Source organism: Chaetodon trifascialis, chromosome 10 (assembly GCF_039877785.1).
Source record: "Chaetodon trifascialis isolate fChaTrf1 chromosome 10, fChaTrf1.hap1, whole genome shotgun sequence".
NCBI lineage: Eukaryota > Metazoa > Chordata > Actinopteri > Chaetodontiformes > Chaetodontidae > Chaetodon > Chaetodon trifascialis.
The window spans coordinates 4265428-4278649 of NC_092065.1; the positions used below are offsets into that span (position 1 = coordinate 4265428).

At 41.2% G+C, this 13222-nt stretch overlaps 1 protein-coding gene across 1 annotated transcript; it reads left to right on the forward strand.

The window, feature by feature from the left end:
* The first annotated feature begins 7938 nt into the window (after positions 1–7938).
* hapln3 (hyaluronan and proteoglycan link protein 3) lies at positions 7939–11377 on the forward strand. The gene is made up of 4 exons (XM_070972624.1): positions 7939–8071; positions 9646–10044; positions 10714–11016; positions 11100–11377. Exons 1-4 carry the CDS (start codon positions 7939–7941, stop codon positions 11375–11377), a joined length of 1113 nt encoding a protein of 370 aa, XP_070828725.1.
* The last annotated feature ends 1845 nt before the right edge of the window (positions 11378–13222 follow it).

Here is a 13222-nt window from a genome sequence, read left to right on the forward strand (position 1 = left end):
ACAATGAATATTAATTCAAGATCCTTAAAAAATGCATGAGGGGATAGCAGTGCCACTGAGAGGTCGAGGATGGTTGTTGGTGTCAAACACTGTACAATATTTATTATTGTCGCAGACAGTTCCATGAGCAGTCACCCCTGTTATCCACGTCTGCATGCATTTTACTGACTCGTGTTACTCAGTTTAAGTTTAACCAATTTGAATTGATTGGTGACATAGCTTCATTTTTTTCCAGGTGTTCATCAACATCCAAAGTATTGTAGATATCTCTTTTCCCTGCTGTTCAGGCTTTCTATGATTGATCGAATAAATTGATGACATTGATGTGTTTTTTGGTATTATATGAGTTCATTTCTTGCTATACTCACTGTTGACCTCATAGAATTTAAACTGGATTTGAAGTTGTTGTTGTTTTTTATTCCAGTATTGTGTTTCTAAGAGGATTCCTTTTATGTTTGGCCTTTGTATCTAAAAATGGAGAATAAATAAGGAATGAAAAAAATTAATGTTTTTAATGGACTCTAAATGGCTCGAATAGCACAGCAGTAGTCTGCACCTCTATGTGTATCCCTGGATGGAATATTTAGGTTCTATTATTAATCCTATGGTGAATTAATTGGAGCTGTTTTCCATTTAAAAAGGTGGAAGATCAAAAGACCAAAAGCACTGAGGGTCGTTTTGCCTGTTTAGCATTTAAACACCCCAGGGGCCTAATCTCTCTTTATGCTACCACAATCTTCCAAAGGTATCTCCACCCGAGAAGTCTCCTTCTCAGGCTCATTACAGACTTTGAAGGTCACACTTAAGTGGTGAAATCCCTGTGTAAGGTCTGAACCACAGAGTCATAAGATAATACATCCATACTGTGACACTGGGGGTTAAACTCTGGAGGAAACGCTTTGTAAAGTTGGTCAGCTATTGTTTGCAGTGTTTCAGAACAGCAGTAATATGAGGAAAAAAGCTGTTGTGCCAGCAGATTATGTCACTTTTTGTGCTCTATTAGCAAATGCCAGCTAATTACCATAAGACAACAGTTGTCAGATGATCTCATCGAGTTACCACTGGCCCTCCCCAGCAGACCAGCTGTTTCTCCCTCTGGAGTTGCCTGCAGTTGAAGTGTTGAGGACCTAATGACAGCTTTCTCCTCTGTGTCCCCTTCAAATCTCGTTTGTCTTCCCGTTGTTCTTCTTTCTCTGTGCAGCTTTAGAAGGGCCAAGTATTCAGTGGAGGGATGATTGCTTTGTTCCTATACGCTGCTCCTTTATTTTACACTAATTACATTTTTAAAGGTTGGATTCCCACCATGTGCCAATTATTATTTTGCTAGTAAAAAAACAGTCCTTGTAGAAAAGGCTTCTTAAAATGAGGACTTTCAAGTTTATTCTTGGCCATGGAAACAGCAGCCTGACCCAAACGAATGAAGAAATTAATGCAAGGTCCATCTTACTTGCTTCAGAAGGTTTCAGCCATATTTGGTGGTGTTTTTCAGTGAATGACAACATCAGTCGTACTTTTACAGCGAGCATTCAGATAAAATCATTGGATGCACATTATTGAAGGCACTTGCTGTACTTTTTTGCTGAGACAAACAAAAAGAACTCTGGGATTTAATCAGCTGTTGTTTGAAATATTGAGAAAGCAGCATGTCAATTCTGACACAAATATGCTGTTTCTGTATCAGATGTTTAGGTATGTATGGGATCAAGACAATGGAAAAGGCAGTGAACATTTCCTGAGAGATTTTTGAAAGGAAATTATACCTTTAAAATTGCAAATATTCCCATTATTTATTTATTTTCTGTTGCATTCAGTTTACAGAACATTTTCACTTCTGTTTCTTTTACAAAGCTTTTACCAGAAGTCTCTTTATTTCCAGAGCCTGTTACCAAAACCAAGACATTACCAGGGCCATTAAACACAGCACTGCTAAAGTGAATATTGACATATGTTCTATGCACATAATATGCATAATATCTCCCAGAGTTGTCTTGGAAAATATGAGGAATTTAATCTGACTGACTGCACCTCCATCAGGCTTCTCTGTATTTGGTTTCCTGGTATGACAGCTGGCCAGGGATGGCACAAAGGCATCGGGCCAAAGGAGGCAGGAAACTGGAGGCAGCGCAGGAAGGATCCGCTCCTGGAAAACAACTGCTATTTCAGATATCAGGTACCAACACAGACGGCATCTCAGGGGACGTCATCTAAAGGAGGGGAAATCCTATGTTATTTCTGCACAAATAAGTGCTCAAAACTGTTGATTTTACAGGTGATGAGGGGCTTTTAACTAGTGATGATCATAACTTTACTCCTTATTCCTTGTTTTGTGTGTTTAGTTGGTGCTACACTTAGGTCATGAGTAAGGAAAAGGTGGGAAATGGTAGTGCTTATTTGTTATTACAGCTCATTTTACCCTCTTTCTTTTAATCAAGCTAGAAAGTGTCACCCTGAACCTTGCAGTTCACTCTCCTGTTGGTCTTTTATTGAAGTCTTCCTCTTTAATCATTCAGTCACACTAAACCACACTCTCTCTCATGCACACACACACACACACACACACACACACACACACACACACGCACACACACACACACACACACACACACACACACACACACACACACACACACACACACCTTTTGTGACTGACAATCCTGTCTATGAAGAGTCTGTCCTAATGACAGCGTGTGACTGCACATAAACACCATCACCACAGACACCATCGACTGCTTGGCTCTTCAGTCAAACCTCACAAACATAAGCACACACCATGATCTTTTCCTCTTTCATGTCATTTCTCTGGTCCAAACTCTGCTCGACTCTCTGGGCTTGAATGTTGCTGCCTTGCAGAAATTACACCCCTCCGACACCACAGTCACCCAGCAGTTCACAAGACCTGCTGGTATTTGGGGCCCCAGGCCAAAACCTTTCATCTGGGGCTTTGGGAAGAGCACCGGTCTGCTCTCTTCAAACACACTGGGAGATAATGGCTTAGAGACACACAGGGAGGGGAAACGGCTGTCGCAGTGGCTGAGGGCTGCAGCCACACACTGAGGGGAGGTCTCAGGGTTTTAAGAACTCTTGATGACTAATCTTATTACCTGTTAAATTCCTATTAAGTTTAATTAAATTTGGGGGAAAAAGCAACTTAACTGCTTCAGTGAAATCTGTATAAAAAGTTCCTTTATTTGAGCATTTTTCAAATAGTTTTTCACTTGAGGACATTATTGAGGAAATGCCACTTAAAGCTTTGAACCATAACTTTAAATTGAGCTAAATGCTAATATTAGCAGGCTAACTGGCTCATAATATGTGTGTTTGCTTCCTCCAATGTAACCAGACTGACAATGTAACAATTACAAATACTAACAATTGCTGATTAGTGCTAATGATAATGTACATCTGAGACTGACTGTCGTTAGTGTTGCAGGTATTTGGTCATAAACTGGGCTACTGGGAAAAATGTCACTGTTGCACAGGAGATCACCATTTAAATCCCATTTAAGGAAGTAAGCCCTTTTTGGAACCATCATAAATATTTACTTCCAAAACATATATTTTAGGTGGCAATGAAGACAGTTCAAGGAAGTGATGAGTGATGGCGAGAGGAGAAGGAGTGAGCATGAAAGGTTTACCAAAACAAAGCTGTAATTCATGGTGTTTAGCACCAGTGACAATGAGTGCAGATGCAAATATTCAAAAATTTCACCCAAACCTTAACCAGAGATGATTTAATCACGTAAATTTGACCTCTTTTGTGACAAATCTGAAAGATTTTTTCTCATTTTATGACTGTCCAATATTGTGAATGCAACACAATCATCTGAATTTCCACACAAACACAATCAAATTCCTTTGCAAGAGGAGTTACAGCTTCTTTGGAAAGGAAAGAAAGTAAGGAGGGAGGAGGTAGAGCACAAGAGGATACTGAGGGTTAACTGGCATGAGGAGTTCAGCTTTGGGCAAACCACAACTGATGAGATGTTGGTGTTGATCCTGGAACTGGGATTTCTGCCATTAGATGATAATCGCCTTTTAGCCGTGACCGTAACATTATTGTAACTTGACTGTATGTGAGGTCACATAAACTCAGAATGAAGTTCAAATACCTTTGAAAGTCAGAGATTTGTTCAGCTCTGGTGAAGGGTTGTGCTCCTTCAGTTCTTTGTAGTTTTTAGCAATGCTAACTTTCCATCTGACGACATCATCAGGTCAAAATATTCATTTATCCAATACGTATTTACCAATTTATGGCCAACTACCTGCAAAACAGACTTTGTGCTTAAAGCTAATTTGTAAGTGTTAGCATGCTAACTTGCTAAACTAATAGAATAAGCACTGTGAACATCAGCATGTTAGCATGGTCAGAAGGAGCATGTTACGATGCTATTGTTAGCATGAGCACAATGCACTGCTGTGCCTAAGTATAGCCTCACAGAGCCACTAGTATGGCTTTAACGTTACACTGTAATTAGCAATCTGTGTAATGCAAAAATGAAGAGTACGATGCCAGAAATATGTGAATGTGGTGAATAAACAAATTGTATGCTCATTATGAACGCTAACCATCCTTGATGACTGACCACAACACTCATTTAAAATGAAACTAAGAATATTCTGGATGTCTTCCAGGGTCTTGGGGCAGCTTTTTCCTCAACATCCCCAAATCCACCATTGCACCCCCCTCGTGCTATGTTGGCTGGGTCTTAGTCAAGTCCCTAGAAAAACATCAGTGGCTGCAGAGGTCTGACCACAGAGGAAAGTATTGCGTGCAGAACACAGAAAGCCTTTTGGTTTGGGGGACTCTGTGTGCTCTGGCTCTTGTGGGGGGTGCCAGTGTCATGCAAGGCAAAAATATCTGGTGCAGCCTCAGGATTCAGTGTACCAGTGTCAAGAGGGCAGCCTCCATCTGCACCATGATACCCAGACTTCACTCAGATATTCGGCCGGCGACGCAGCAGCACATTCTCTCAGGCCCCAGCGGAGACCTAGAATTGCTCTTGTTTTCCACCACGGCTGCTATTATTTCAGCTAATGACTGAAATATGAACTCATTTGGCCATATTTGCTGTGTTATTTGAGGCCATGGCAAAACAGGGGCATGGAATATGCTCTGTCAGCCTCAACATACCACGAATACAGAAGTTGGCAGCCTTTGACAATGCTGCTATTTAAGAAGAGACAAGCCTAAGCAGCTATTACATTTGACCCTTGCGATTGTTTTGCAGAAAACCTGCCATAAATCTCATTTATTTGTTGAAATCCATAAAATGTGCAGTTTTTCTTAGTTACAGATTTTCTCCATCACACACAAAAGATGAAAGACATTTTAGATTAAGTGTTTTTCTGATGATATCTCTCATGTATATTTTAAACCTGCAGGGTCAGAGTCAGGTCATTCTGGGTTGCATCATCCAGAGAAAATGCAGTAAACTACACCTGCATTGTTAACTGTTAATGAGGACTTTCCTCAGCTGTTAAATGGACTTTAACTGGTGAAATGACCAGGGGGTTATTGTTTATGTAAAAGAATGCTTACCTGAAGCTACAGGCAGCATGTTTGAGCTTTATATTTGAACTTTGCATCACCAGTATGCTGCACAGATGTGGCTGTTGTTATCTTGGTTTTATGATTGAAAAAAAAGGTTGAGAAAAAGCTTATCAGCTTTGTTTGACTTCATCTTTAAAGGGATGAGACGAGGTCAAGAAAGGGGTCAACTGGGCTGACCTGACCCCCATTAATTTTAAGCAATGATGGAGAAATCGGGTTGCATCTGTGTGCAAGATGGTGAGATGCGGTCTGAGTGTCTGTATAGATTTTTTTGCATCGCTGTTATCATACCATAGTGTGCATAGTGTATGGGTGGGAATATTCTTCAATTAAATGTCAATATTCAAATAAAACTCACATAAAATATGAGTTAAATACAGACCACTCTTACAGTGTAGCGTTATGTTACCACATATATTGAATATAGTAATATTACTGCAGTATAGTTAAAGAAGTGCCGGTTTTATATGTGGCGGAAGTAGCATTCAATTCCTTTATGTAAATTAAAGTACTAATACAACAGTGGTTGGTCCTGCATTTAAAAACCTACTCAAGTAAAACCACAGTATTGTCAGTGAGATGCACTTAAAGTATCAGGAGTAAAAGTACTCATTCTGCGGTAAAATCCCCTGTGTCCCCTGTGACCGATAGATTTTGAATGTGCAGACAGCAATCTACTGCTGTGGCTGGTTGAGGTGGAGCTAGTTTCAGCTAATTCATATAATAGTCCTGTGGTTCCCAACCTGGGGGTCAGGGCCCCTCCAAAGGATCAGAAGATGAATCTGAGAGGTCATGAGATGATTAATGGGCAAGGAAAGAAGAAATGCTAAAGTTCTGCTGCACAAATGTTCTTTTTTTTTTCTTTGGATAATGTGACCTCTTTTGGCTCTTATTAAATGAAACCATCTGAGAAGCTTAGAGAGGAAATCATTCTCATAAACATCTGAAATGTGACGGGGGCCCAGATAGAAGCCATTTTTGTAAGAGAGTAGAAGCCAAAAATATTAGAAACTACAAGTATTTTATGCTTTATTATATGTTTCTTTCTATAAAAAACTGTATCTGAAAAGTAACCAGCAACTACAAATAAAGTCAAATAATTATAGCTGAGTATAAAATACTTAAACTGTAAGGTACCTAAACACAGTAGCCTACTTGAGCCTACTTCTATTTTTTGACATTGAGTACTTTTACTTTTAATACTTTAAGTACATTTTGCTGGCTAAATTTAGGTGCTTTAACTTGAATAACAGTGCAGGACTTCTCCTTGTAACAGAGTATTTGTACTGTTAATACTTTTATTTAAGTGTCTGTATACTTCCTCTCTGTCAGTATGAATAGTATTAGTACTGATGTTGTACTTAATACTGATTCATCTGTTGTGCGGGCTCGTGCTTGGCAGGCTCGTGTGCCGTGAGGTCACCGCTCCAGCCTTCAAAGAGGATGCCTCGTCGCATGACGTCACCGCGCGTGAGTGTCAGGACGGTCCGGTGAGCGGAGAGACAGCAGAGGATGAGGAGGGGATGAGCTGAAGACACGCTGGGCGGACAACTGCGTATCTGTAAGTGACTTTTTACGACTTTAGACGCTTTTTCCTCCGTAAAACCGGAGATTGGTCGCTTATTTTATGTTGCAGGCCGGCTGCGATGGTGTTTCAGCCGGTGAACTGAGAGCTATGGTTAATACTTTAACTTTATAAGGCGGCACAAGCGCTTTAGAGAGACACTGAATAAACACCATCATTATTATAGTCATAGCTTTAGTGGAAAATGTAAGGGTGAAATACTTTAAGGTGAAGAGAAGTGGAGGAAAGAACTACGAAGAAAATAAGTGAGTAAAAGATATTAAACGTGCATCATTGTTAAATGAGTTGTGAGAAAAGTTTGTTCTCTGTCTACAGAAGCACTTAATCGATCAACTGCAACCTATAATGTTTATAGATTGGGCTGTGAAAGGATTGTTTTTATTTACCACGGAGGAATGTGGACTGTGAACAGACTAAATAAATAAATAAATGCGTTAAAAATGTGTTTCCCCCCTTGCTATTCACGTTTTTAGGAGAAACCAAGATTATTTGTCAGTATATTTGTAAGTTTTTTGTTTTTGTTTTTTTTTTTAAATTGTGAAATTACAATATAACCAAGTCGCGTCCCCCTTGAAACACATTTGATTTATTGTAGTTATTTTAGGAAGATTATTCATTTTGTTCTATTTTCAGTGGCTGTGACAAATTAAAATTTTGAACTTTAATTTGATTGTGGGTTTTATCCACATCATGCGTCTCCAGTCTGTGATTTCACAGCGTCCTCCTCCTGGTATTTATGGCAGCTGAATAGATAAAGAGCGCAGTATTCATTGTAAACCTTGGTTCAGCAGAGGACAGCAACATGCTCAGTCTACTGCGCCCCCTACTGGCCACCTGCTTGTATCTGCTGCTGCCCGGCGGCCAGGGCAAGATCCCCGCGTACAGCAATGGCTTTCACTACCAGGACATCAGCAACGGAAACGGAAACGGGGAGAGTAAGTGCACGTGTGTGTGTGTGTGTGTGTGTGTGTGTGTGTGTGTGTGTGTGTGTGTGTGTGTGTGTGTGTGTGTGTGTGTGTGTGTGTGTGGTCTTGCATTACTGACGTTGTTGGACAAAATGCAAGTCCCCATAATGTCAGTCATTACAATTTAAGGTGAAGACTGGGGTCAAGGTTAAAGTTAGGGTTAGTCTTCAGGAAATTAATGTAAGTCTACTGGTCAAAATGGAATATGTGTGTGTGTGTGTGTGTGTGTGTGTGTGTGTGTGTGTGTGTGTGTGTGTGTGTGTGTGTGTGTGTGTGTGTGTGTGTGTGTGTTTGCTGCATGTGTGAGGCAGATCAAACACAAGATTCATTTATGTACATCACAACACCTGCATGTGAGGAGAAGCTATAATTTATGAAGCCCCAGCAGTCAACCGGGTTATGAAAACAAACTCTGCCAGTGATTGATGTGGCTTGTGTTGCAGTAGACTTCATCCTCTGTGCGTGTGTGTATTTACCGAACACTTTTTCAAGAACTCGGTATATCCGTGTTTATGTTGCCCTCAACATAAAGTGTAAGGTCCTCCAAGCAGGTTCAGGTGTTTTGTATACTTTGTAGTTTACCAGTTGCGTGGAAGTGTGGTGAAGGAAGTGTTCAGAACCAGTACCAGTAAGAAAAAGTACTCATACCACACTCTAAAAATATGCTGTCCTGCATTGAAAATGTTGCTCAAGTAAAAGTGTGAGTTGTGAATGTGAGCATAATCAGGCAGATTAAAGCAGAGAGATGCCCAAATGATGACTATACCAGATTATATATATAAAATAATTAGATTGATATTCATGCATTCATTAAAAAGCAGCTTTTTACTGTTAACTATACAACTTTTTTGTATAAGACTGCAACCAATGATTATTTTCATTATAGATTCATCTTCTGATTATTTCCTCCATTTATCAATTCATTGTTTGGTTTGTAAATTATAAAATTAATTTTCAGACACCAGCATGCAGACTTTATTTACTTTTGAATCACAGTTTTTGAGCGGGCTGTTGATAGTACAGGATTGGCCCACAATTCAGTGCAAAGGAGTATAATCAAAGATGGAGATTTTTATATGAATTGTAACAATAGGGGCCCAGCTCCAAGGACGTTAGACAAGCAATTGCAGGAATATGTCAGGTCATCAAGAAAGAGGGATTGCTTTTTAACATACCGTAGAACAGGGGTGGGCAAACACACAAAGGGCCGCTGTGGCTGCAGGTTTTCTTTCCAACCAATCAAGAACTCACAGTTTGACCAATCAGCTGTCTGAAGAGTGAGATCAGTTGATTGAATGAGTCAAGTCTGGTGTGCTGCTGCTTGGTTGGAAAGAAGACCTGCAGCCACAGCGACCCTTTGTGGAACAGTTTGCCCACCCCTGGCGTAGAAAGTACAAGTACTCCATTACCTGAGCGGTTCAGTACTACCTTTGCAGACAAAGCAGGATTAAAGGCACATACCATCATCACAAGTAATCCCATCAATACCAAACATGGAGAACAAGGTGATGCATGTCATGTCTGGTGCTTGTGTTCTTTTCTAGTCTATTTCAATGGGATTCGTCTCCACGTGGAATCCCCGCAGCCTGCAGTGTCAGCCACCAGGGGGAGCAGTGTCACCCTTCCCTGTCACTACCACTACGAGCCTGAACTGACGGCTCCACGCAGGACCCGGGTCAAATGGTCCTGGTTGCCTGCCAACACCATCACTGCACCTGTTTCCCCTGTAGCCTCCATCAGGGAAACTGAGGTTATGGTCGCCATGGGCAACCGTCACCGCAGCTATGGCAACTTCCGGGGTCGTGTTCGCCTGCGACGCTCTGCACCAGGGGACATGTCTCTGGTAATCAATGAGCTGCAGCTCAATGACACAGGTAGATACCGCTGTGAGGTGATTGATGGCCTGGAGGACGAGAGTGTGACGGTGGACCTGGAGCTGCGAGGTGAGGGATGAGTGTGTGCATGAGTGTGGATACTTATTAATCATCTTGTGGGGACATAGATCTGCTTACACTGTCACATTGTGGGCACTCACCTTCCTCATGGTGACAAAAGTCCCAATAACGTAATTCAGAGTGCAGGAGAAACCAGTGAAAAGTGTTGTGATGATGCTGCAAAATGTTTTTTTGATTTGAATCTTGTACTTTCATGTTGACATGCAAGGGTTGGCTGGTCATGATGGACCTGTAGAAACAGCTGCCTCCTGGAGTACATACAGTATAAAGCGTGTGAAGTAGTAAGCGGATGGCTGGATTAATCCACATGGATGGATTACAAAAGATGCTCTATAACCATAAGATTTCCTATGAGTCCTATAAATTTCAGACATCTGTGAAATTGTTGACAGGACACCTCAAACTGCAACATATGAATTTTTACATCATGGAGGAACTTCAAAAGGCTTGAAGATTTGATATCACTCAAACCAGTTTGAAGTTGCTTTTTTATTATTTTCAGATGCAAGATGCATCGTTAAATGAATCTCAGATTAGTTGAGACCCTTTGTAAACGGGCAGTCTCTCTAACCATGAGGCCGCCTGCTTGTGTTTTGCTGTGTTCTACCATAAAAACATAGAACAAACTGTTATAATACACTCATCTGCCCTTTATAGGTGTTGTGTTCCCCTATTACGCTCAGGAAGGACGCTACCATTTTAACTTCTTTGGGGCCCAACAAGCATGCCAGGATCAGGACGCCACTCTAGCTACGTTTGAGCAGCTCTTCACAGCTTGGGAGGAGGGGCTAGACTGGTGTAATGCTGGCTGGTTAGCTGATGGAACAGTGCAGTATCCAATTACTGTTTCACGTGATGGCTGTGGGGGCATAGACTTAGCACCTGGTTTGCGCAGCTACGGACAACGGCATCGCCTCCTCCACCACTATGACGCTTTCTGCTTCTCTGCTGCTGTCAAGGGTCAGTATGAGTGTGTGTGTGAATGTTTCAAGCCTGAATATATCTCTGGATGACTCTTCACTCATGATCCTCTCCTGCTTTAGGGGTTGTGTACTTCTTAAAGCACCCGACCAAGCTCAACTTCACAGAAGCTGTCCAGGCTTGTGCCAGTAATGGAGGTCAGATTGCCAAAGTGGGCCAACTGTATGCCGCCTGGAGGCTGATGGGATTGGACCGCTGTGATGCCGGATGGTTGGCTGATGGCAGTGTCCGTTATCCTATCACAAAGGCTCGGGCAAACTGTGGCCCACCAGAACCAGGGGTCCGTAGTTTTGGGTTCCCTCCTCTTTACCTGAAATTTGGCGTCTACTGCTATCGATAGATGCTTCGGCTCAACACAAGTCAAAAACAACATTCTAACAACGAACAGGTTCAAAGCTCTGCATGAGAGGTTAGCGTTAGCTGTAGCCTGGAAGCAAATTAGTAGTTGGCCAGTTTGTTCCTTTCTGAGCTATTTTGATGCCGTCTGGGCTACTGGCTCTCCATCTCCATAAGACTGCAACTGATGTCTCAGCATACTTTACTTCCTCTCAACAACTAAACTACATACATCCCTCACGTGATGATGCCACTTGTATTTTGACAAAATGTCTACACTATATGGCCAGATGTATGTGGACCCTGCACCCAACAACCCATTCCAAATTGATGCCCTATGGGCATTAATGTGCTGCTATAACAGCCTCCCAGTTGTCTGCCGAGGCTTTCTACAAAGTTTTAGAACTTGTCTACAGAAATCTGCTCATATTAAGTCACAACAGCAGTAGTGAAGACGGCTACAGATGTTGGGCGATTAGGTCCGGTTCGTCTTTGGTATTCCAGATTATGCTAAAGGTGTTGGATGGGGTTGAGGTCAGGGTCAATGACGTTCTTCCACATCAGACTGTGAGAACCATTTCGTTATGGACCTCAGTTTGTACATGGGGGCACTGTCATGTTGAAATAGGAAAGGTCCTTCCCCAAACTGTTGCCATAAAGTTAGAAGCACAACACTGTCTTATGTGGCATTAAGGTTAGACCTAAGGGGCAACAAAAAACACATAAAAGTATATTAGCAGGGGTGTCCACATACAGTTGGCCATATATTGTATTATTTAAATAGAGAACATCTTCCCGTTTTCTTGGATCAAGTTATTTTTGCAGCAAGTTTTCCTCACAGATCAAATTTTGCTTCAAATTCTTTGCAACTGTTTTGAAATTCGGCTGAGCAGCTTTGATTTTGATAGACCACCAGCAGTGACTTTAATTTCAAACTCAGGGAAGGTGTTCAGACTCTGAAAAACCTTCATGTTCAAATGAATTCACTGCTCCCGAACCTTACCTCAATCCTTCATATACCCTGTATTTATTTAACAAAATGTTTACATTGTCTTTGTCAGCAGCGATCTCCGGAACATTACAATCAAACACCAAACATTTAAACATTTGCTCCATACAACCACAGACTTGTGGAAGTGTCTTGCTAAAGGGCACCTTGTTGGTTGAGTCCTTATCAAATCTTTCCAGTTACTTTCTCCACAGACTGTCTCTGTCTTTCTAACACTGTGAAATATACTGTAATCTCTGTTCATCTTCTGTGTATCCCATTTTATAAAGTATAATGCATCTCTTCCTGATTTTTCTGGGTGGTTAAGGGTAGTGTTCTCTGATGGAGAAAGCAGAAGAAGAGTATCTGTATCTGAGTATCTGTATTGTTGTAATATTTAAACTACCTTGTTTACATCCATTGTGGAAGAAGAAACTATGTTTCATTACGTACATGTACCTTTTTTGTTTTTTATTCCATATGTCTATGCATTTGTATAATTTTCTACAAATAAATAAAAACGCTTAAAGAAATGTTCATATGAGGTACATTTGTGACACCACTGGAGTAGAAGGAGACATGTTACACTTTGGAAAGTTTGAAATCCAGGCCTTCATCCATGAAATGAAACCTGAGCTGCTACATCAAGAACACAGCAGGCCTGCCAAATATAGCATACTAGCCAGACAACTACACCAAATTTGCAATATGCATGGCCAGCCTGTCAGGTTAGTTGTTAGGTGGCAGGTAAGCCATGTTTTAAAATTTCCAAAGTAGCCTACAGTATGTTTGCTGCATGACCACTCAGTGGGCCTTTTAACAGCAGCCACAATTATTTCTTTTGATTTTAGAAGTTGTAAC

What these genes read in the sequence shown, in the direction of transcription:
- hapln3 (XM_070972624.1), top strand. Translation starts at nt 7,939, where the DNA reads ATGCTCAGTCTACTGCGCCCCCTACTGGCCACCTGCTTGTATCTGCTG. An exon ending in GGTGGACCTGGAGCTGCGAG is followed by an intron (nt 10,045 to 10,713) that starts GTGAGGGATGAG and finishes TGCCCTTTATAG; the next exon opens with GTGTTGTGTTCCCCTATTAC. An exon ending in CTTCTCTGCTGCTGTCAAGG is followed by an intron (nt 11,017 to 11,099) that starts GTCAGTATGAGT and finishes CTCCTGCTTTAG; the next exon opens with GGGTTGTGTACTTCTTAAAG.